We start from the raw sequence: 24,621 nt of genomic DNA on the forward strand, positions 1-24,621 counted from the left end.
CATGCTGAATGCAGAAGATCAGGGAGTGAGAATTCTATGTGAAATCACAGTAGCCAAATTTACAAAGTGATTTTCCCTTCCCTCTGCACCAGTGCATATACAGTACAGCATTGATCAAATTGGCCAAGTGGATTTTAAAAAATGCTGCCTTTCACTGATGGCAACGACTGGTGCCAGAAGCATATACTAGATTTAGAAGGCATAGTAATGGCAATTTATAGTTTTTAATCAAATATGGCACTAGCATTACATTCAGAAATCCAGCTAAGGTTGTGTCTGTGTTTTCCTTTTGTATTTCAACTATACGTGTTTGCCCTGGGCTAAACCTCAGAATGCAAGGTCAGTAGTTCAAGAGCAGTCTTATACAAATTATCATAAAATGTGTGTGGATGTTCTTGAATTATGTTTAAAAAAACTCAAACATGTGTCTTTAAACCTAAAATGTTCCAGGTTATGGAATGGCTGAATCTAATATAGCATAAGTTTCTTTAGAACCCACTTCAGCCAACCACTGAAGCACTTACTTATCTTAAAGCACTTGAGTATTCCCATTGGGATATAAACATGGGCTTAACATTAAACATTTGCTTTAGTACTTTGCTGAATTGGGACCTTACTTTTTAAGAAGGGTGTATTATTACTCCTGTCTAAAATACATGAATAGTGCCACTTTAAAATTCATTTATGTATATTTGTATTATCAATATTAATACTCCCAATGATTAAGGTACTAAATATGGCTTTACATTAAAGACTAGCTATAAGGAATTATTGGGGCCTATGTGTAATTCTTATCAGCACTATGTGGTGTTCTTAGTAAAATTTTGCAAAGGATGCAAGTTGATAATAAACATTTTTGTAGAAGGGCGAAAATACCTGTTTGACCTGACATTTATTTGTTGCAAAAATAATGATGTTAATATCTACATTAACTGCATCTGCAAATTTACATCATCTAATTACATTTTTTCTATAATATATTAAATCACTTCAGTGAGAAAGCAAATTGTAATTCAGCAGTTCAGCAGTGTTTTTAAAACACCTTTTCATTTTCCTCGTCATTGGCTTTAGAAATGCTCACTGTACCTAATTATGTTTAACAGTGTACTTAAATCATCTGCCTTTCCTTTTCTCCTCCCACCACCTTAAGGTACAAAAGTATGATTCTGGGGGGGATTCTTTTGAAAGCTTTTTTATAGTTATATGCTGTTCCCTGTGGCACTGCTTCTTCTCTTATGGTTTTGATGGGATTATAAAATGTTACCAGCACTATAAACTTGCTGTTACACTCAGGTTGTGCATCCTACAACCCTCAAAATTTATTTTTCCTAACATAAAGGTGTATCCATGGTGATAAATTGTTCTTTCCAGACACAAAGGACTTGTAGAATTATAAATTGCTAAATGTGCATTCTGTAATCTCCTTAGTATGTTGCTGTCTGGCAGAAATGAAGGAGAAAATCAAAATATCAAAGGCTTAAAGGGGGTAATATTTTTAATTTTGCCCCACCCTTTATAGTCTTTTCAATACAGCTGTTCATCTGTTCCTGTAATGTTAGTTCTCAATGAAAGCAAAGCCTGTCAACTGCAGACTTAGCCGTTGCTTAATTTTATAAAAACTTATGACACACTTCTGTCTGTTCTTTGGCAGCAAAAGACAAAATCTCCTCAGTGTATTACAAACCTTTTGTTTTCTCCTTAGGCTCACCAACCTCTGCCGAGCTGCAATAATAACAAAATGTGTTACTTGATATCATAGGGAGAAGTTTAGTTGATAGCAAATTGTAGCAGGTTCTCAATTTTTGTCTGCTGAACTGCAATGCAGGCAACCAGTGAATGCATTTGGAAGATGTTTTGCTAGTAGTCCTGTGTGTGCTGTTTTTCGTGTGTAAACGCTTTCCTGATTGGAACTTTGCTGGTGTAGACAAGACAAAGACATTTTTACTACTGTGTCGTTTAGACTGGCTCTGAGCAGTGGAAGTTTGAAAGATTTTTTTGTAACTACCATGAACTGTTACCAAGCACAATGTAATTTGTAGTTATGTTGCATTCTGAGGTATGCATCGCAATTAAATTAATATTTTGCTGTCAGAAATGCAGTTGAGGGGGATAACTGAAGAGTGGCTGCATTATCTGAAAATAAATTGGTTGTGAAAAAAGATGTCAGTAGATACCCTACTTTAAGATCTCAGTCCCTAACAGCAATCTCATTTATGTAATACACCAATTTATCATTTTCCATTTTTTTTAAGTTAGAGGAGCTATAACTACCCCAAGGGCATGACTACATTTAGCAGCACCTTTGGGCACCAGATTCATCAAATTTGACCTTAAATGGTAAAAATTAAAACGTTCCCTTTTTAGATTGTAAGCTCTTTCGGGCAGGTGCAGTGTCTTTCAGTGTTTTTCTGAAGCATAGAGCATGTCTGTGGATGTCTAAAATGATATTGTAATAATGTCTATGTTATATAATACACAGGCTGACCAGATGGAGTACTATTGTTCACTAGAAACAAGGTATTGGGGAAACAGATTAAACTATATCTTTTAATCTGGTCACTCTGGACAAGTTAGGTTGTTATTCATAAAGGGAAAGTTATAATTTGATTTTTGAGGTAAAGTAATCCCTTTTTAAAACTGATCAGTGTTTCATTTATACACCATAGTAGATTAAATAAAATAATGCTATATGTATAAAATAAAGACTAATAAATGTTCACTTTGTTACTAACCACAGTAGACCTAAATAAGTGTTTGGAAGTAATCCTACTCAGTTTTTTTTTTTTTTAAGCTTCACTTTCTGTTGCCAGCTTTTGTATGAGGACACACTATACCAAAATTGTAATGCCAAATAGTTCATGCTGGATAATAAAACATGGAAACTCATATTAAAATGGAGAAACTAATATACTGCATCAGAGCTCTGTAAAAGTCATTTGACAAGATTTTGGGGACAGCTTTGTGATACTGGACTCTGACATGAGGAGCTGTTATTTTCTTTCTTTATTTTATTCCACCTTTATGACTATATAACTGAGTTAAAGAAATGTCACAGATGTCTTACCTTACGTCTTACAGTTTGCAGTGTTTCAGTGACCACAGCAAAAGTATTAGTCCCACAGAAAGCAGTGATTGCTCCATTCTTCTTTCAGTAAAACTCTGTGTGGGTTGTAATAAGTATTCAGTACTTGCCTTGTTTCTCGTATATATAGCAAACCTTCTACTTACAACCCTGTACCACACCCTTTTTTAATTTGTGCTTTCAAGTTTCCAAAAAGGCTTATTTCCGCTGGGAAATTCATTTGTTTTAAAAGTTTGATTTCTATTTTGCATTTGACACACAGTTTTCATAAAATTTTGTGTGGATAATGTTACCAAGTGTCTCCTGAGTTCTGACAGTCTGGGGTTACTTTTTGTTTTCAGTGTACGAAGGAATTATGTTTGCTATTGCTTAACCAGTCCCTCCTGCTGCCATCCCTGAAACTGCTAGTAGAAAGTAAAGACCAAGATCTTCATGCATTGGCACTGGAGCAGATAACAGCTGTTACTAAGGTATGAGCAGTTGAATTAACCATCCTTCATACTTTCAGGTAATAAAATAGCTCTTTTATCTTCGCATAGGAAGTAATCTCTTGAGTACATTGTCATTATTAAGATTTGCTAAAGTTATTTTGTCTTCAGCCATAGGACTGATAAAGATCCTTTATACATTCAAAAGAACCCACAAATGCTGTTAGTTTTAATTATCTGACTACCCAGTTGTAAGTTAATGTGGTGGAACAGAAACTACTATGTTATACAAAGTAGATTTGTTTTAGTTCTTTTAAAATAACTTAATCCATAATATTGCATAAATAGCCCCCTGCTGTAGACTCTTCCATACACACGGTAGGATTATTTATTCCTTTGGAGGTTTTTTTTGCAAATAGTCAAATTTATATTAACAGATTCACTTCTAACTTCCTGGAAAATTCAGTCTTGTTGATGCTGATTTACATTTTTCACACATAACACAGGGATTTAATTTCACTCTAAGTGCAAATTTCAGTGCAACGTAAACTATAGCGTTGACAAACACATCAATAATGCCTATAAATCACCACATTTTGTTTCCATTTAATTCCTATTGAGAATTTGAGATGGTGACATATCTAATGTATCTTAATGTTTAACTCTTTTTGCTATCCCGAAAGTAAGTGTATATCTGTCAGTCATGTGTATATATCTGAAAAGTAGGTAAGCAACTGTGTGATACAAAGCAGAAATTTAATCGAGGAGTTCTTGTAAACTCTTAATCTGGCAATCTCATGAGACTGACATACTAGAAGAAGCTTTATCATTATATCCCAAGATTAATTTTCTTAGCATATCATTTTTGCTTAACTTTTTTTTTTGTAACATCAGGTTACAACTAAAAACAGACAAAAACCAAAACCATGAGTCTGACAATGCTCAAATTTGTTTTTGTGAGGAAAAAGATTGAGAATCAAAACCCTATATCCAGACTTGCTCCTTTCATTGTCATTTTCAGCTCAGTCTCTTCTTGTTTCAATCCATTTTTTGGTTTAACTACCTTTAAACAAGAACTCAAAAATGGATTTAAAGTGTCCAAGGTCTGTTAATAAGATTTCAGCAACAAAATCCTTGTAAGATTTCCATGCAAAATCCTACCAAAAACCTAATCTGACTGTAAATACCACCTCCTCAGCCCTTTACTACATAGAAAGTTTCTTTGTGACATGTTTGTAGTCTCTGAATCCATATGTAGACAGTGACTGACTTGCTTTTGTTAAAATCACTAATATATGGTTTTAAAAAACTCCGTAAACTTCATTTCAAAGATGCAAAACACACTGATGTACTTGAGAAAATACTTATTTAGTTGCTGTGTATGTCCATCAGGTTATTAGTGGGAGTATAACAGAATGATGTAGAATCCAGTACTCACAATACCTCCTTGTAACAGGATAGAAATTGCCGGGGCATTTGCTGGAACATGATGAGAAGCTGCAGTTAGAAAAGTTAGCCTTTTTTACTTCTATGCCACGTGTGACAAAAATCTGCCTGCCACAGAAAATATAATAAAGAATAACAATTTGTTCACAATTTCCATTGTCGCTATAACCTGCAGAAACCAGGACTTATTGCTAAGCAGACCTAATAGGTCTTATGGAAAACTGACTATTGGAACTTTCAAAATACATCATACAATAAGGTTCTCGTGGAATTAACTTTCCGTATGCTTTTAAGGAAAGTTAACCATGGCTTCTCTGCATTTACTTATTAATCTACAAAATTTTCAATAAAGAGTCAGAATTAGACAGTCTACAAAGAATTTTTTTAAAGTTCCGTGCTGATTATGTCACTCTCCTGCCTTAAGTAGGTTTTACATATGGCAGGAATCCTTTGTTTTCCAGTGTGGTTTCTCCCCTCACAGTGGAAAAATACTGGTATTCTGTCATGGAATCCAGTACCAGATAACTTGATCACATGATCCTGCAGTGTCAAAGTGAGTCAGAGGTTGTTTGTAGCATCTCAGGAAAGCTTTTCAGGAAGGTGGGAGATTAGCATCTTCAAAGATCTATGGTTCTCCCTAATGGTCCAGACTGATTCATTCTGTCTGGTGGGTGTTCCCCAGGTACAAATACTTTTGTAGTACAGATGTATAGTCAATATTCCTAATTTTAGATGTAAAAATGATACATGCATACAAATAGGATAATCATATTCAGCAAATCATAACCTTTCCAATGATATCTCACATGCCTTATCTTGAACAAAACATATAGTTATGCTATAATCGTATTATAACAATATTTCTATGAAAATGTGGGGTGTAGTGTCACGTACAGGTCCTGTACCCCAATAATGTGGTCTAATCTGGGTCAAGGGTGGGCAACCCTGATCTTTGGAAAGCTTCCCGCCCGCCACTTTTAAGAGTGGTTCTTTGACCATATCGGTCACTAAACCACAAGCCAGATATTCTTCCAAAATATAAAAAGCATGGGATTAATGGGAGATTACTTCATGGATGCAGCTTCAACCCCCACTCCTTTGAGATGAATTGGAGGGAGCAGAAAGTGCCAGATTCCTCAAAGTCTCCACACATTCTGAATGTGATTTGTGACATAATTTGCTCTCAGCAACAAGGCAAGGAGACAGAGTTGCCTTAGATCCTGTTAATATAAGTCCCACTTAAGATAAAAATGTATTACAATTTATATTCACTAAAGAAAACTGAAGTTTATACACTAGGCCAGATCTTCTCAAAGTGTGGTCCTGGACCACTAGTGCTCCACGAGTTCCATTCAGGTGATCCATGGGTAGTTCCCTCTCAGGTGTGCGCTTGTGCGACTGCACATGACACAATGAAGGGCCACCCACCCAGTTAGTGGAGCCGTGCAGATATGGCTCCACTATTTAGGTGCCTGAACCCTGGAGAAGGCGCACATATAATCATAGAATCTCAGGGTTGGAAGGGACCTCAGGAGGTCATCTAGTCCAACCCCCTGCTCAAAACAGGACCAACCCCAACTAAATCATCCCAGCCAGGGCTTTGTCAAGCCTGACCTTAAAAACCTCTAGGGAAGGAGATTCCACCACCTCCCTAGGTAACCCATTCCAGTGCTTCACCACCCTACTAGTGAAAAAGTTTTTCCTAATGTCCAACCTAAACCTCCCCCTCTGCAACTTGAGACCATTACTCCTTGTTCTGTCATCTTCTACCACTGAGAACAGTCTAGATCCATCCTCTTTGGAACCCCCTTTCAGGTAGTTGAAAGCAGCTATCAAATCCCCCCTCATTCTTCTCTTCTGCAGGCTAAACAATCTCAGTTCCCTCAGCCTCTCCTCATAAGTCAAGTGCTCCAGCCCCATAATCATTTTTGTTGTCCTCCGCTGGACTCTCTCCAATTTATCCACATCCTTCTTGTAGTGTGGGGCCCCAAACTGGACACAGTACTCCAAATGAGGCCTCACCAGTGCTGAATAGATGGGAATGATCACGTCCCTCGATCTGCTGGAAATGCCCCTACTTATACAACCCAAAATGCCATTAGCCTTCTTGGCAACAAGGGCACACTGTTGACTCATATTCAGCTTTTCGTCCACCGTAACCCCTAGGTCCTTTTCTGCAGAAAAGATGTAAGATGTAAGATGAGGTGGTGGCCTTGGGGGGAATAGAGGGTAGGTGGGAGGGGACAGTGGGGTGAGAAGAGCAGGTGGGGGGAATTTGGGGGAATTTGGGATGTGCAGTGCTGCAGCAGCCAGAGAAAGAAGCGACTTTCCCCAGCTCTGGCTGCTGTGGCGGGGGAGAGACCCCCCCTCCTTCCCAGCCCGAGCTCGGAGTCTGCTGCAGTGGGGGAGAGAGAGGGACACCCCCCCCCTTCCCAGTTCCAGTTCAGGGGCTGCCACAGTGGGGGAGAGAGGGCACCTCCATTGCAGGTGCGGCTCTAGCAATTGCGCCGCCCCAAGCAGTGCGGCATGCTGCGGGGGGCGCTCTGCCGGTCACTGGTCCCGCGGCTCTGGTGGACCTCCTGCAGACGTGCCTGCAGAGGGTCCGCTGGTCCCGTGACTCCGGTGGAGCATCCGCAGGCACGCCTGCGGGAGGTCCACCCGAGCCGCGGGACCAGCGGACCCTCCGCAGGCATGCCTGCGGCAGGTCCACCGGAGCCGCAGGACAACCGGACCCTCCACAGGCATGCCTACGGGAGGTCCACCGGAGCCGCCTGCTGCCCTCCCTGCGGCAAGCCGCCCCAAGCGTGCGCTTGGCGCGCTGGGGTCTGCTCCATTGCATTAGAAAGGTAAGACTACTGATATTAAAATATGAGTTGTGTGGTTTATTTGTAGAACAAAAGAAGTTAATTATTACAGTTTTTTACATATAGCGTTTTTATCCAGAGTGCTTTACAGTAGTTAGCTAACAGAACAAACAACATTTGCAAAGATCATTAAGTGGTCCACCAAGACCCTCAGCAATTTTCAAGTGGTCTGTGAAAAAAAGTTTGAGAACCACTGCACTAGGCCTCTCGTATAGGCTCATTTCTTTCACACATTGAAGTCAATGGGTGTTTTACTATTGATTTCACTTCAACTGGAGTAGTTTGGTCAGTGACTGAAAGGTTGATTTATAAGAGATTTTAGGCAGTATTTGAAAAGCAGGTAATACAGAAGAGATTACCATTATTCTCTGTAAATCTTGTAGTGTTTGGAAGTGTTTTTGTTGCATTCCAGAAAGCATGCCTCTTGCCAGTTATTTTTCACTCTCATAATTACTTCAGGTGGAATTTTAGTAAAAGATTGTGTCAGCCAACCTATATGCTGTGTATTAGAATCATTACATTAATATTGTAGACAGTATAATAAGTGATGCAGTTGCAAATTTTATTGTGCTTTTCCCAAAATGCTTTTCTCTCATGCTAAGGAATATCCTATATAACACTTTTCAATAGCTAACCTTTGCTCTTGGCAAGAGCAAATACAAAACCTGTCATGGTACAAACACTATGCCCTGGTACAGTTAGAGGATGCCTGCACTGACACCTGGAATGTGATTGTAAAAACAAAGATAAGAGAAAGGTACAGGATAGCACAGAAAAACAAGATAAGAAGCTGGTATTGACTGGTCTGTTAAAGCTTGGGTGATGTACAAAATGCTCACTACCTCGTAAAAAAGGCTACTATTAATATAGATAATCTCAAATGCATATATTTGAAGCTGCAAGATTGCTTTTTGTTGTACTGTTTTGTCTTTGACTAATGACCTGGCTAAACTTAGGCTACTTGGTTTCTTGAATATTTTTAATAACGAACTACAAGTGTAGTCAAGCAATTGGCTTTGGCTATACTTAGTTTTCAGATTTGTTGTAGAAGGCCAATTCCCATTTATATTAAACAGGGAAAGGAAATATGCCATCTGGCAAAGTGAAATAGTCAGATTCCCTGACATACTGCTAGCACGGCTCACAAACATGGCTGTGAAAAAAATACAGCAGTTGCTTGCTGGCACGATGTATTATTTAGCCATTTGTTGTATGATGCTGACAGCTTTATGGATGTTTACAGTTAAAAGGATGATGCTGAAGTGCTGATACTAGGATTGTACAGCCTTTGCCGACAATAAAACAGCCAGTTTTTTAAAGCTTTTCTGAAACTGCAGACCTCTATTATTGTGTAACCTTTTGCAAACTGCCAGTTCCATCTTTCACATACCAGAAATAACTAGACTACCCCCTCGCAGTGAATATGGCGTATGAATAATTTAAAAAACTTTATCTTAGTATAGCCAGTTAAGTAGTTTATGAATGTCAGTAGGATTCAGAGCTTCTCTTTAAGAGTTGCATATTTCTTAGAACACTTTCAGTGTTGTCTTCTTTCTTATGTCAGCATGCAAAGGTTAAGACTGATTGTTTATAATACAATAATTCTATAGGCTGTTTGTAGCTATACTGTTAAAGCAGCCATAGATTTAGAGCTTATGTAGTCAGCAAAAAATGCTGCCTGTACCCAACAGACTTGAGTTGAAAGTGGGACTTGAACATAACTTTTTTTCTATTTAGTCTAAAATAATTGTTATTTAGCCTACTTACATATTATTATATATTCATTTTTGATGTACTGGGATACATCTTTATATTTCAAAACAATTTATTCCTTTTGTAACATAAAAATTTACAAAAAATGAAGCTTGGAAAATGAAATTTAAGTTATTTGTTTTTGACTAATTCTGGGTGATTGTGCCAAAATAATCAGTGCCATATTCCTTGAGATCCTCGTCAACTGTGTAACTAGCCTCGTTCTTCATTAATGACTGTTCCTTGCAACCTGGTTTATCAGTTTCTTCTTTGTTGGAATCTTTTTAAACAGTGTGTATGGCCAGAAAAGTTACTGCAAAAATATTACCAGCTAACTCCAGAGATCTAATCCCTGTGTGTCCTTGAGCCATACCTGTTCAGTTCAGGGACAAAACCAACTTTTAACCTCTGCTAACAGTGCAAAACTAATACTTACATGGAAGAACAAACTCAATTTTGTTCTGTCTGATGAATCATCGGCAATAGTACGTTGCCACTAGCATGGTTAGATGTTGTTAATCAACAGAAAAGGATAAAACCTCGCTCTTTATGGTAACATTTTTTCCACTCATAACGCTATGTATCTCAGCATCTCCCTGTCCAATAGACACCAGCTGGGAACTACCATAAGCCACTGAGGTGAGAAAGGCATTCCTGTCCATCCCTGTTCTAGACTGGGTCCTTGACAGCACCTGGATAGATTTTCAGAGAGCAACACATTATTTCACCTCAAATATTTAGTGTATCTCCACTTGATGTTTCGTGCTATATTGCCTGCGTCCATATAGGACTGGTTTAATGAACAGGGTGGTCTAAAGATGTAATAGCCAGGAACTCCCAAGTCCTAATCTTTGCCCTGTCACACTGTGTGCCCTTGAGTTAGTTACACTGCTTTTTGGTTTTGCATGCTATGGAATGGGGTTAATACTACTGATACTACTACGCATAATACTCATGAGGAACTGTCTGCACTAGTTAATATTTGTACAGCACTTTACAGAGTGCTATATAAAGGCTCGTTATCATTGTATACAGTCTCCCAAAGTGATGACTAAGACCTGCTAAGTTTAAACTGGCACTTTACGTCTTTCTTACAGTTATTGTTATTTTGCTGTGTAAATATTCACAAAATCAGTTTATATATGTTAAATAAAAGAACACAGCATAGCTTTGGTTGGAAAAACAATTGCTTTAGCCACAAATAATTCAATCCTGACATATTACACTTGATCTCTGTCCAGAAAAAGGGTGAATTGGTGTGTATTTTAGTAGTTGTAGGTGCTGTTGTTGTAGTCCAGTTGGTCCCAGGACATTAGAGAGATAAGGCAGGTGAGGTAATAGCTTTTATTCGACTAGCTTCTCTTGGTGAGAGAGAGAAGCTTTTGAGTTTACACAGAACTGTTCTTCAGGTCTGGGAAACTATCTTTGGCTGTGTCTACACTACAGCTTAAGTTGACATAACTTATGTTTCTATGGGGCATGAAAAGTCACACCAACATAAGCACCGGTGTGGACAGCCCTGTGTCAGCAGGAGAGCTTCTCTCGCCAACATAGCTACCGCCTCTCATAGAGGTGGTTTTCTTATGCTAACAGGAGAGCTCTCTCCCACTGACATAGTGTCTTCACCAGACATGCTACAGCACCGTATGCGTAGACAAGCTCTCCGTATCACTGCTAAATACAGGGTGGAACAGATAGTTTAACATAAGTAGTTAACACATTTCAAGGGATAATTCAAGGTCAAGTGGCCCATTAACACCCCTCCAGTCATAGAGAGGAAAGAATGGGAGGAGGGGCAGCTGGAGTGTTGGGAGGGGGTTGTTAGTGGGTTATAGATTGTTATAATATGCCATAAATCTAGTGTGTCTACTTGGTCCTTGATTTTTAGTATCTAGAAGAGTTATGAATTTAAGCTCCCAGGCTCATCTTTTGAAAGCTTTGTGCATGTTTCCTTTGAGGATGAGGACTGATAGGTCAGCTGTAGAGTGATCACTTTGTGAAAAGTGTTCACCCACAGGTGATATGGTGTTTTTTTCTCTTACTATTTTCCTGTGTGAGTTCATTCAAGAGCGTAGTGATTGTCTGGTTTCACCCACATATTTGCTATTGAGACATTTAGTGCACTGGATAAGGTACATCACATGTTGTGATAGTTATGTGCAGAATCCAGGGATCTTGTAAGGTATGTTGGGGGGAGGAGGGGGCGGTATTTATCATGTAGCAGTGGAGATATCATCTGTTGTTCTAGCAGGGTCTGGCATCACTTTGAGTTGGTGTTTCCTGGTCTGTGGGGAACTTGCTTCTGATGATGAACTTGGAGAGGCTAGGGGGTTGTTTGAAGGCCAGAAGAGGGGGTTCAGGAAAATTTATTTCAGGATGGAGTCCCCATCGAGTATAGGTTATAGTTGTTAGATGATAGTCCGTATGGGTTCCAATGTGGGGTGGTAGGTGTATTTTAGCAGTTGCCTTTAAGGTGTTTACAAGACTATGTGATTGCTGTGAGTTTTGTGGGTATTTTTCATGTGTATGTGTGTTCCATAAAATGTTGACAATATAAATGTATCTGAGGTGTCTGTGTGTATTGCATATGGAGTATTTGTCTCGTATTTAAATTGTAAGCTTTTTGGGGCAGGGCAGTTTTTTTGTTTTGTGTTTGTACAGTGCCTAGCACAATGGAGTCCCGGTCCATGACTAGAGCTACTATAGGCTACGATTTTACAAATTATAAATAATAATTCATGCTTTACATGTCTATAATGTATCTGTGCACTACCAGCCAAAATGTCTCTAAAACCTGAAAACTAGTCACTTTACCACATCCACAAGCTGACACGTTGAGCCACACAGCACAAAACTAAAATCCAGGTATAACCCATGACGGTAACTCCATCTGATTTTGTTAGTGTTCTTAGAATTGTTCCTCCAGAGAGTAAGGCAAGAACTGCTGTACATTGAAATAATTATCTTTGCATCCCTGGAGATAAGTTCATGCAACAGATTGATAATGTGCCAAGGATTTAAAAAAAATTCTTGATCAAGAAATGTATTTTAAAGATGTCAGTGTGAAAAAGACTGTCAATGAGAAGTACAACTTGTATCTAAATGAAATAAAAGGGAAATGCAGGTTCGGGGAGTTGTACCACTTAGACTTGGAAGCCAGAAGGGACCATTATGATGATCTAGTCTGACTTCTTGCATGTTGTAGGCCAAAGAACCTTACCCACACACTCCTGTAGTAGACCCATAACCTCTGAAGTCCTCTATCTTGACATAAAGACTTTAAATTACAGCGAATCCACCATTTTAGTTTAAACTAGTGCTGTCAAGCCGTTAAAAAAATTGTGATTAATTGCCATTTTAATCGCACTGTTAATAATAGAATACCATTTATTTAAATATTTTTGTTGTTTTCTATACTTTCAAATATATTGATTTTAAATTACAACACAATACAAAGTGTACAGTGCTCACTTTATATAATTTTTATTACAAATATTTGCACTGTAAAAAAATAAATTGAATAGTGGTTCACTTCAACTCATACAAGTACTGTAGTGCAATCTCTTTTATCATGAAAGTTGAACTTATAAATGTGGAATTATTATTTTTTTACATAACTGCACTCAAAAATAAAACAAGATCAAACTTTAGAGCCTACCAGTGCACTTAGTCCTACTTCTTCTTCTCCTTTGAGAGTCTCCGCATATTGAAGGGGTAAGATTTTTTTATCTCAGAAAGTCAATATTCTGGAGATGGGAGGGGTGTGAGTTGTGCAGGAGAAGGGTGACTTCTTGGTACTGCTCCTGTTTGGTTGGGTTTCTGAGCTCACCAGGCTCACCTCCTGTCCAAAGAGGAAGAAAGTTTCATCTTAGAAATCTGCATGCAGTGTTTGGGGAGGCAGGGGTTGGGGGCAAGCAATGACTTGTGCAGGAGGAGGGGAGAGAGATGCCTTGCTGCGGCTTCTGGAATGGTGGTTACTGGTACTGGGGCTCGCCTCCTTTTACTGAGGTAGGTGGGCTCCCTTTAGCTGGGCAAACCCTAGTTTGCAAGGGAGGATATGGATTTTTCCTCAGGAATTTGGCATGTGGCCGGGAAGGGAGGTTGGTGGTGAGAGGCTGAGCTTGCCATGCACCTGTTCTCTATGGGGTACTCCCCCGAGCAAGGGGCTGGCCAGGGTTGTTGGTCCTCAGAGTAAGATGCCGGCTGGGGACAAGGGGGCACAGCACAGGGCGGGGCGGGGAGTGTCAGTCCCCATAGCAAAGGGCCGGCCGGGCGCAATGGGGCACGGTGTGAGGGAGGTCAGTCCCCAGAATAAGAGGCCAGCTGGGGGCATGGTGGGGAGGTGGGGGTTGGGCAAGGGGCCTGCCGGGGGGGACATTCGGACACGGTGCATGAGGAGGCAGGGGGAGTCGGTTCCCGGAGCAAGAGACCGGCTGGGGGCAATGGGGCACAGAATGTAGGGATGCAGTCCTAGGAGCAAGGGGCAGGCCGGGGGCAGTGGGGCACGGCAGGTCAGGATCTCTACCCCTCAGCCAGAGCTGGGATAGGAACCACTTCCTCTTTTTCCTCTCCTCTTCTTTTCCCACCCTCCAGAAGGGGATTGAGTTACTGTACCTACTGGACACTGAGGTCCCTCCACAGCCAATGCCTGTCCCTGCCCAAAGATATGGGATTAACACCATTAAAAAAAATGAATGAGTTAATTTTGTTTCAGTTAATCATAGGTGTTAACTGCAATAAATTGACAGCTCTAGTTCAAACTAACGAGTGACCCATGCTGAACAGGAAAACCACCAGGGTCTCTGCCAATCTGACTAGGGGAGAAATTCCTTCCCAACCAGATATGGTGGTCAGTTAGACCCTGAGCATGTGGGAAAGACATGCCAGCCAGATACCTGGAAAGAAATTGTTTGTTGTAATTCAGAGCCCTCCCTGCTAGTGTCCTATCTTCGCCCCTTGGAAATATTAGTTAATAGTAGTCACAGATGGGCCATATTCCATTGTTTGTGATCTCATCATACAATTCCCTCAATAAATTTATCAAGTTCAGTCTTAAAAAGAAGTTAGGGTTTTTGCTCCCGTGTTCCCCTTGGAAAGCTGTTCCAGATCTTTGCTCCTCTGCTGGTTAGAAATCTTTGTCCTGTCTTTCATTTTACCTTGAAAAATCCAGCATTTCCCCTACAAGAGTCTCTGAAGTCCCTAAGAGAGGGAAGTTAATTAATAAACCAATAATAATAAAGGGTAATTTTTAAGGCAAATTCAAAGAAGGAAGGTAGTTGTACCTGGAGCCTATTATCTAAGGAGTATGGTTGATCAAATGAACATTCTTGGCATGCTGACATGCTTCCATATTTTGTCTCTCTTCCGGTGTTTTAAAAAAAGAAAGAGAGGTTGGGAAAAGTGTTCTACCTTTAAAAAAGGAGCAACAAATCATTTTTGCACATTTTTCTGAATCATACATAACGATAAAGCATCATACTGACTTCTCCCATCATCTCTTTAACAAGAGAGAAATGCTAACATTCATAAGGGTGAAAGGACCTAAAGATAATAAAGTTCTTCATTCTAAAATAACTGGTGTGGTTTCTTCAGTTAGGGCTCAGTCTCATCCCTGTTGAAGTCAATGGCAGCTGCCCACTGACTTCAAGAGCAGCAGGATCCATCATAGGCTTCTTTTGAATTCTTCATGTTCCTCTGAATATGGAGTGAATGTCTCAATGTAGCCACTGTGGTGTGAGAAACAGTGATGTTTAAGGGCACGTCTACATTAAAAGTGCTACTTGCAGCTGCGCCACTTTTGAGCGTTTGGTGAAGATGCTCTATGCCAGAGGTCCCCAAACTGGCAGGGAGGAATGTTTGAGTGAGGGCAGCTGGGGCCTGGGCGGAGCTCCCAGCCTGTCCATGTCCCCCCACTTCCCTTCCCAGAGCCGCAGCCCCACTCCCAGCTCCAGGGGGGGCATGGAGAGAGGTAAGGGGGGGCCCGAAGTAGAATGTTTTGGCACCACTGCTCTATGCCGACAGGAGAACGCTCTCCCATCAGCATAATTATTCCACCTCCACAAGAGGTGGGAGAGCGTCTCCTGCTGACATAGCGCCAGTGTGGACAGGACTTAGGTCATTATAACTTACGTCGCTCAGGAGGATGTCTTTTTCACACCTCTGAGCGATGCAAGTTAGATTGACTTAAGTGGCAGTATAGACCTGTCCTTAGCCACTAAGTTCGATTTGCTGGCTCTCTGTACCCGAGGCATATTTAATCTCCCAGACAAAGGCACAGAGCTGGTAATTCCCCCTATTGTCTGAGAAATGGAAGTGAAATGATGAAATAGGAAATTGGGATTTAACCAAGAAATGTCCATCCTAATGCTTGGGTGGGGAGGGGGAATTCAACCTGACAGTTTAACAAAAACACTGAGAAGCTAAGTCCTGAGCTGCTTTAGCTGTTGACAAAAAAGACAATCAGAAATGATAGGCAAGAAAATGTTAGATGTTGTCCTGAAAAATCAGAATGAAATGATTTATGATTCTGGTTGAGTCAAAAATTGCCTAGGAATATGTTGTCAAATGTCTCCAAGATGTCATAGTCACTTCACCGTTGAGATGTCATAGATTCAGCTACATATGCCTAGACATGGGAGAGCTGTGCTGCTGTATCAAATCACTTCGGATAACAATATGAGTGCTATTAACACTGCCTGCTCCACCAGCACTACCAGCCATCAAAATGTAGTGGGCAGTTATTCTGGAAAATGGGACCAATGTTGAGTAGAAGGCAGATGGAATTTAAATTAAAAAAAATTGTCTGGTCAGGAAATCATTCATTATTTATTAAACAGTTTAATTGGTATGTTCAGATTTTATCTGATGGAGTGCATTGAAAGAAAGGAGGTTTCTACGTACTTTTTACAACGTTCTTTTCTATTGCTTATTAGTTTTTTTCTGGATGTTGGAGACATAAGAAGCTTTATTGCCATTAAAGCAGTCTTGTCTTTCTAGGAACTTAGATCTGATTTATCTGCTAAATTCACTAAAATTGAATTTAAAAACTTAATCTTGTAGCATTATCCATACAGATATAGATCCAATTTTCAAAAGAACTCTGTACCCATTGTATGCCACAATGGGAGCTGCTGGGGGCTTTGGACTTTGAAAATCTGAGCCTGGTTGTGGGTTCTGGTCCTGAGCTCTGTTCAGACACTTGCCTGTATAGTGCACACAATTCAGTGTGTTAGAAAATATAGTTTACCTTACGATCTCCCATATTGAATCTCTGTTAATCCTTCTATTAATGTGAAAATAGAAAGGGAGTTTTCTAGTATATAGAGAAGTTACTGGGAATTTATTCCAAACTCTGCACTACCTTCTATTTAGTTTCTTTGTTCCTTAGTTTGAAATGAGTATATCTGTAAGACTCATGTGAGGTTTTATTAATACAATAAATGACTGTTTAAGGTTTGCCTGGACGTGTAAAGTATATATCACTATTGCTATAAAGCAATGCAGAACATCCTATCATTGCTGCTTCCCAAGTAAAAAGCATATTGGAGGAGGTCATAGGTGATGGTTATAATGATCATGGTCCCTTGTGGCCTTAAAAAAAAAAAATCTATGAATGTAACCAATAACTCAGTCTTCATTTTTGTGTATTTTTCTTTCTTTGCAGATTGATGATTCCAGCTGTGATTCTGAAATTCTTTCCTTGCTCCTGAATGCGAAATTAGTGGTAAAGTGCATATCCACTGTGTTCTACCCTCACCTTATCAACCACTTACTGGCCAACCAGGAAGAGGGCCGTTGGGATATAGAGGAAATAGCAAAACAACTGCAGGAAGCAGGCTTCAGTGCAGAGGCAGGGTCTCTTATGATGTGTTACAGAGGGACTCATCCTGCCCTCAGAACCTACAGTACTGCCCTCAGTGCTGTTCAGCATTGGATCTGAGTGGCAAAACAAACTGAATATCTTTTGACAAAACAGCTGCCTGAATAATGTGTTTGTTTCAATTGCCTGCTTTTTAGATGGAGATCTTCTACATGAGAGACAAACTGTTCTTCTAATGAAGTTATATATCTAGAGTTGATCATCACTACTCATGATTTGTGGAAAATGCTAACAATATACATACATTTACATACTTTCAGTTATTTTGAAACTTTTTACCAGTTCTAAAAGTCTCTCTCTCAATATAGGTATAGTAAATCTCTCAAACTGGCAAAAACTTTCAAATTGGCAAAAATATTTGAAATACAACCACTGTAATATGTAAATTATAAACTAGGAAAGTAACTTGTAATGCTGCAGGGTTATACAATGTGTCATACAATTCTTGTAAATCATTTGCATCCTGGTCACAATGTAAAACAACAGTTATCAATAAAGGTGTTTAGAACAATGTGTCATCGCCATGAAGAGAAATAACCAATGAGAAGTTCTGAAATCTTAAAATTTGAAATTTTTCAATGTTGTTTTGGACAAATTATTACAATAGTTTTATTTGCAATCAGTGAAATACTTTTGATTTATTAAACCTTTTCTTTTTCCCCTCTCCTTTTGACTGAAACTGAGTATTCTTCAGGGGGAAGCAAGCTGATAATTTTTTTCACACTTACTATAGTTTGGTCTTTTTCACTCTCCATCCAATTTCAGAAAACTTGGCTCAGATCTCCAGAAGATTTTGTTCACCGTTTTGTCTTTCGTTCCCGATATCTTCTCCTACTTGCTATGGACATGAATAGCAGATCCATTTCAGTTTTGTTCAGTAAGGGAAATGGTGCACATGGATTTATTCTATGTAGCCTGTTTTACCAGAAGCATTTGGTGTTCATATATGTTTATATGATTATGGCTTTGTGTTAAAATTACCTTCTCAATTTCACTCTTGCCTAGTTCTATACTGAGATCAGTCTTCAAAGGAATTTTGCGAGAACCTGAGAAAAAAATATTTGTTTCATTCTACAAAAATGGATGTTGAGACAATAGTTTCTCATCTTTATTGACGTGTAGGGCGGATGTCCAGTGCAGGTACTCCACAGGAAAAGTATACAACCGGATAAATGGCTTGGAAAAGAACTTAAAAAGAGGTGTTTGGTAAAGGAGCAAGTGGGGGGCGGTTGAGGACTCCTGTGATTGGTGTGGCAGGGAGCCAACCCCCATTATTATAGCCCACCTTAATCCTCCTGGGGATGGAGGGGCAGTGGATAAGGTAAGGTCCTGGCAATGGATTTGCTGGAGGGATGTGGATGGGGAAAAAAGGGGGGAGCTGGTAAAAGTCCTCTGGGTAATTGTGGACAAAACATAGGGTTACCTGCACTGCACTTTATCTGCCGGGTAGTCCCAGACATCTAATAATAGCGTTGTGACCTGATTAAATCCATGTCAAATGTCTGTCCTTCTTTGGTATTGCCAGACAACCATTGTTGGGTTAATTTCCTATAAGTATCATCTGTGGCTTTGACTCAATATATTATTTTATTTTACTTACACTTTGTCCTAAAATAAGTTGCTTGGAATTCTTTAAGAAGACTGTAACAAAGTATTGAATCCTTCAGGTGATTTGGTCCTTTTTGGTTCACACCTTTTCAACAATGTTTGAGGAAGGGACTTCCAGCTTCCTTCCTTCATGACCATCATTTTCATTCATCAATCTCAGGGATTGGAATTGAGGTCTTTTTCATTTAAGTTCCCCAAATTAATCTTTGCCTCAGGTTCCAAATACTATATCTTAAATGGAATCAAAGCTCATTGGCAAAAATCACAAACCCAAAGATAAATGGAAATAAATAAATGCATTGGAACACAGAACAATGCTATTAGCCAGACACACAGGTTGTTTTATAAAGCATTGAAATAGCACCTACAGCATGGCATAACAATGCACATCACGTTTCTCAGCCTGTTACCTCAGGATCATGTTTCCAGGGAGTCCATGTGTTTATGTATCACTTCAGAGCCAGTGCAGTAGATAAAACCCAGCCATGTTAGCAGTTTAGAGAGCCACTGACATCCTGGCATTACATCACACCAAACATAATCCAAGATAGATAACAGTGGTTGGTATCCAGTTGGTATGGTTCCTGTGTGGTTCTAGCCCAAAAACTTGCAGAGATTAAACAATTTTCAACATCGCCATCCAAAATCACATGCTTAGTCTTAACTGTTCTCCAGTAACACTTTCCAAATGACATTATCAACCACTTCTTTCCGGATGAAATAGAAGAGTTCTCTTTCCCCAACCCTCATCAATAAACAGCTTATGCAGACAGGAACTTGGAGATGATTAAACAGATACTTAACTTTATTTAAACATTTTCTAAAAGACACAGTGATGGGTTATACTGGACAGCTGGATGTAATTTCTCACTAGGACCAATATGCAATGAACTATCATAATCTTCCTAATGCAAAGTAGGCTGTGAAGCAGTATAAGTGGTCCTTGTTTAAGAAAGACAATTAATAGTAGCTGCTTGTCTTTTGGGGCTGTATTTCCCCCTCTTGACTCTCAGTGAATTGTGTTTGTGACCTTATCTGTCCTACCATTTGGACATGGTCAGTCAATTGGCTGTCATACAGCAATGACATTAGATAGAGGCATTACATGGTTGTAGGTGTCTCACCAGCCTGCAGCAATGTAGGTTCCAGGCATCTGTTCCTGGAAAGAGATGGCACAGTCTGAGTATACATGTATCATAATGTGTGTTTGTGAATTTCTTCCATGAGATTGATTTCAGATTTGGAGTTCTGACAATTGTTATTAAGACATGTTAAGAAATGGGATAACAATGAGAGTTTGCCCGTAAGACCCTCTCATCATCTGTTACTTATTAAGACAATAAAAAGGTACTGAAGAGCTGAATTGACACTTGTGCCTACTTGGATTTTGTCCATTTAATTGAAACTGTTCCTAATATTCCTTTCAACGAATACAGCATGAGCTATATCTCTCCTTTGGAGGTAACTCATTTAGTAGTTTGTTCATTTCCTTATAAAGAAACAGGCCAGAATTTAGGCTCTTACATTCATATTCAATCACCTAAATAGAAATGGGCTGATTTTTCAAAGGTGCTGAGCACCCTAGCTCCTAATAATGATCATTGCAGGTGCTCAACACCTTTGATAATCAAGCTCTTCCAGGTATTGTCTATGGCTGAGGTCTGGAGCCTAATTCCTAGGGCTATATGGGTTGAAAATGTTAGCAAGCTCATAGTTTATTAGCTGTCTGTAGTAGTAAACGGTAGAATTTGGTAGTTAAAGTTGTCGAGACCAAAACACTCGTTGGCCTGATTCATTTGTCATTTACATTGTTTTGAAATCAAGAGTAACTCAGATAAAGTCAAGAGAGTCTTCATATGAACCATCATTAATAGACCACCTGGATTAAGCTCATGTTACCCAGGATGAGGAACAGGCGCATCCCTGAAGCTATCCATCAATTGTGTGATAAAGAGGAGAATTTCACAATGCTGGCTTACAGAAGCTATGTCCTGTCTACTGGAGTCAAGGTCAGCATTTTTTGCTCCTGGACAGGGTGGATAAAATGAATGATTTTAAAAAAAAAGGTGTTTTTTTTTAATTTAAATTAAATACTGGTTTATTTTTTAAAATAAACCTATTAAAATTACATATGAAACTATGGCAATCTGTTAAGGCCCAAACCTACTATAATCTATTAAAATCATGTACATTAAATTAAAAATAATATTAAGCAGTACATGTTTGCTGTTGACATTTTGAAGAAAGTCAAACCACTGAACTGGAGGATGTCACTGGCTAAAGACGTAGAACCAGAGTTTGTTGAAGTGTTAAATGAGTTTTTGACAGTGGTAACCTCTTTTGCAGGTGCAGAGAGAATATTTTCTTCATTTCAGTTTATTCAACTAGTTCAGTTCAATGAGTTCAAAGTTAAAGAGACCAACTGAGAGTTGAAAATGCAGGAAAGCTTGTTTTTCCTTTCCAATCTATGAATTAAAAATTGGATGAGATCCACTATTCTAAAATATTGAAGGGCAGTGGTGACCATAAACAATTAGTTCAATTCACTAATTACATATGATACATCGTTTAATAAATCATTTTAAAATGCAGAACATGTTTTGATCAAGTTTTTATATACTTATGTATCCAGAATATTCATTTTATTTCACCAATTTTTAAAATGTTTTTGTGCGTGGTTAATTAAATTCAAATTTCCACCCAAGTAGAGCTTGACACAAATCACAAATAAAAAAAGTCATCTAATAAGTAAGAAATGTATCATTCGCCATTTTCTAACATCATAAATATGATAAAAAAATAAGAATCTGAATAAGTATAAGTAAAGCTATACAATTACTTATATGTGTATACATACATTATATCCTCCTGGTTAGCAAAAAGAAGCACCAAATTTACTATAAAGGACTATATTTAATTGCAAATCAGCATATTTTAGTAGTTACCAATCAATGCAAATCAATCTTTTTATAGAAAATATCAAAAGTACAAATGGAAACAAGATTAAAATCAATTATTTAAATAAAAAATTATTTACATACATTAAAGATTGTGAGGTGCTCAGATACTAAGATCTCAGAGGTAATATAAATAGCTTGTCTCTCTCACCAACAGAAGTTGGTCCAATGAAAGATATTACTTCACCCACCTTGCCTCTAATATCCTGGGACTGACTCAGCTATAACAACACTGCATACCATGATGAAGAATAGAGGCAAAACAGCCAAAATGGTCATTGGTACATATCTTTAATACGTCTAATAGAAAATATCATTCACAGGAGGATGGCTAGCAATAATAAAGGGATCATAGTATTAGTGTTCTTAAGACTTTCTAGAATTGTATTTACCATTTCAGAAAACATATTGTTAACTGAGTAATCATGAAATAAGATGTATAAAATACTAAACTTCATCTGGTCTAACCAACATGAATTTAGCAAAGGAAAATTGAGTCTCAGTAGTGTCTTAGAATTGTTTAATATACTAATAGAGATATAATGTCAATATACTAATAGAGAAGGCCTTTGACAAGAAATAAGAGGCAAAGTATTGCCTTGGATCAAAAACTGGCTAGGAAACAGAAACCAGATTAGGATTCAATGGTCAATTTTCACGATGGCAAAAGTTTAACACAGGTTCTGTATCAGATCCTATGTTATTTAATATATTAATTATCTGGAAAGTGGAGGGATACATAGCAAGATATCATCTGCAAATTTTGCTACAAAATTATTTAGGTTAGTCACAACCAGAGAGGACGGAGGAACAGAGAAGTAAACAAAGTAGATGAATGGACAGCACAATGGCAAATTAAATTTAATTAAATGTTGACAAATACAAAAGTAATGCATATTGGAGGGGGGGAAATCAAGCTATTGTACATCTGATAAGTTTCTAAATTAAATGTAGCAACCCCAGAATGGGACCTGGGCATCATTGTAGAGCGCTCAGTGGAGACTTGCGCAATGTGCAGCTGCAGTCCAAAAAGCAAGACATTAGGATAAATAAAGAAATAGCTGGAGAATAATATTGAAAATATAATGACTTTATATAAATCAATGGTGTGACCTCACCTGGAATAACAGTAGTCACCCCATCTCAAAAAGAATATTTCAGAACTAGAGAACGTTCATAGAAGAGTGATGAGATTGATCAAAGCCTGGAAAACTCTCATGAAGAGAGATTGAAAAGACTGGGATTGTTTAGCTTAGGAAGGAGACAAATAAGACATAACATATTTAGAAAAATTAAGTCTAGAGAAGGTAGATTCAGAGCTTCTGTTCTCCCTATATAATAATACAAAAACAAGGGGACATTCAATTAAATGAAAAGGTAAAATTGATAAGAAGAAATACTTTTTCACATAATATGTAGTTGAACCATGGAACTCATTGAAACAGGAAGTCGTTGAAGTCAAGAACTTAACATTAAGAGAGTGGATATTAATATGGATATAAGGAACATCCAGCATTGTTATAATGACAACAAAAATTTTGGAAGGAGTATTAACTTTTGTGCTTCAGTCTTAAGCCAGTCTGTGATTAGTAGAGATCAGGATGAGGCCTATTTGGGCCCACACCAATTGAAATAAATGGGATTGTTAGTATGTTCAGTGTTCACACTGCAGTATTGAAGTTGTATTTTTAGTATAAACTACAGAATATATTAGCAAGTGCTTCAGGGCTAAGAATTAGATAACTTTGCTTCAATCTGAAAACATGGAAGATGGGATTTTTAGTGGGAATTTTACCATTGTCTTTAATAAGACCAGAGTTAAAATGACATTGAGGCCTGGACTATTGTGACACCTAACTTGTAGCTATCTAGAAAATCACTGGAACAGCAATAGGATCCACAAAGCTGGATTAAGCACCTAGGCTCCCTATACAATGCACAAGGAGAGAGAAATCACCTAAAAATGGGATCCACAAACTCCAGTTTGGTAGACAGGGAGCCACCTAAGCTAGCCAATGGGAGATGCTCACAAGAGGGGTGTGTCTCAAACCCCAGCCCCTCATGAAGTTAGATGTTGTCACCAAAGTATTGCCTGATGAGCCAGGATGACCTTTTCCCCAGAGAGTTTTCCTCTCCTCTTGCCTCCTCTGTTCTCGCAATCTTCTTGTGTGCTGCCTCTTCCTCCTCTTGCCCCTGGAATGAGCTGGGTCTGGCTTAGGAAGGCCCAGGCCATTCCAGCTCCCAGCAGCCTTTGAGAGGACTGCCTAATTGGAGACAGCTGCCTGGGTTTTTTTCTTCCCTCCACATTTTCTCCCCCATCTCCTTTAGGGTTAGGTTTAGGGGTCGACCAAGTTAAGTAGTCTGACACTAAATTGGTATGCCCTTTATTTTGTCAAATGATTAAGTCAGGTGGCTGCAGTGCTTGGTGCCACCTACTTATACTGGAATTATTATGATGATCTTTCATACTCTGCAGCCATTGTAGATCTTTTTGGTTGATTTCAGGAACAAAGGATTTTCTATACAGATAGTACTTAAGACTCTCCTGCCATTTTATGACCCACCATTCTTTTCTACAGTAGGCATATTTAGTCTCTTGTAGCAC

The 24,621-nt window shown here is 38.8% G+C and overlaps 1 protein-coding gene across 1 annotated transcript in view; it reads left to right on the forward strand.

Moving 5' to 3' along the window:
• Nucleotides 1-18,117, forward strand: part of NBAS (NBAS subunit of NRZ tethering complex) — a 363,078-nt gene extending 344,961 nt beyond the window's left edge. Inside the window, exons 51-52 of the mRNA XM_045011210.1 lie at nt 3,424-3,552; nt 17,236-18,117. Of these exons, the coding sequence (XP_044867145.1) occupies nt 3,424-3,552; nt 17,236-17,511 (405 nt within the window). The 3' untranslated portion in view covers nt 17,512-18,117. The remainder of the gene's footprint in view (nt 1-3,423; nt 3,553-17,235) is intronic.
• The last annotated feature ends 6,504 nt before the right edge of the window (nt 18,118-24,621 follow it).

The sequence above is a fragment of the Mauremys mutica genome, chromosome 3, assembly GCF_020497125.1.
Source record: "Mauremys mutica isolate MM-2020 ecotype Southern chromosome 3, ASM2049712v1, whole genome shotgun sequence".
In the NCBI taxonomy this organism is placed as follows: domain Eukaryota; kingdom Metazoa; phylum Chordata; order Testudines; family Geoemydidae; genus Mauremys; species Mauremys mutica.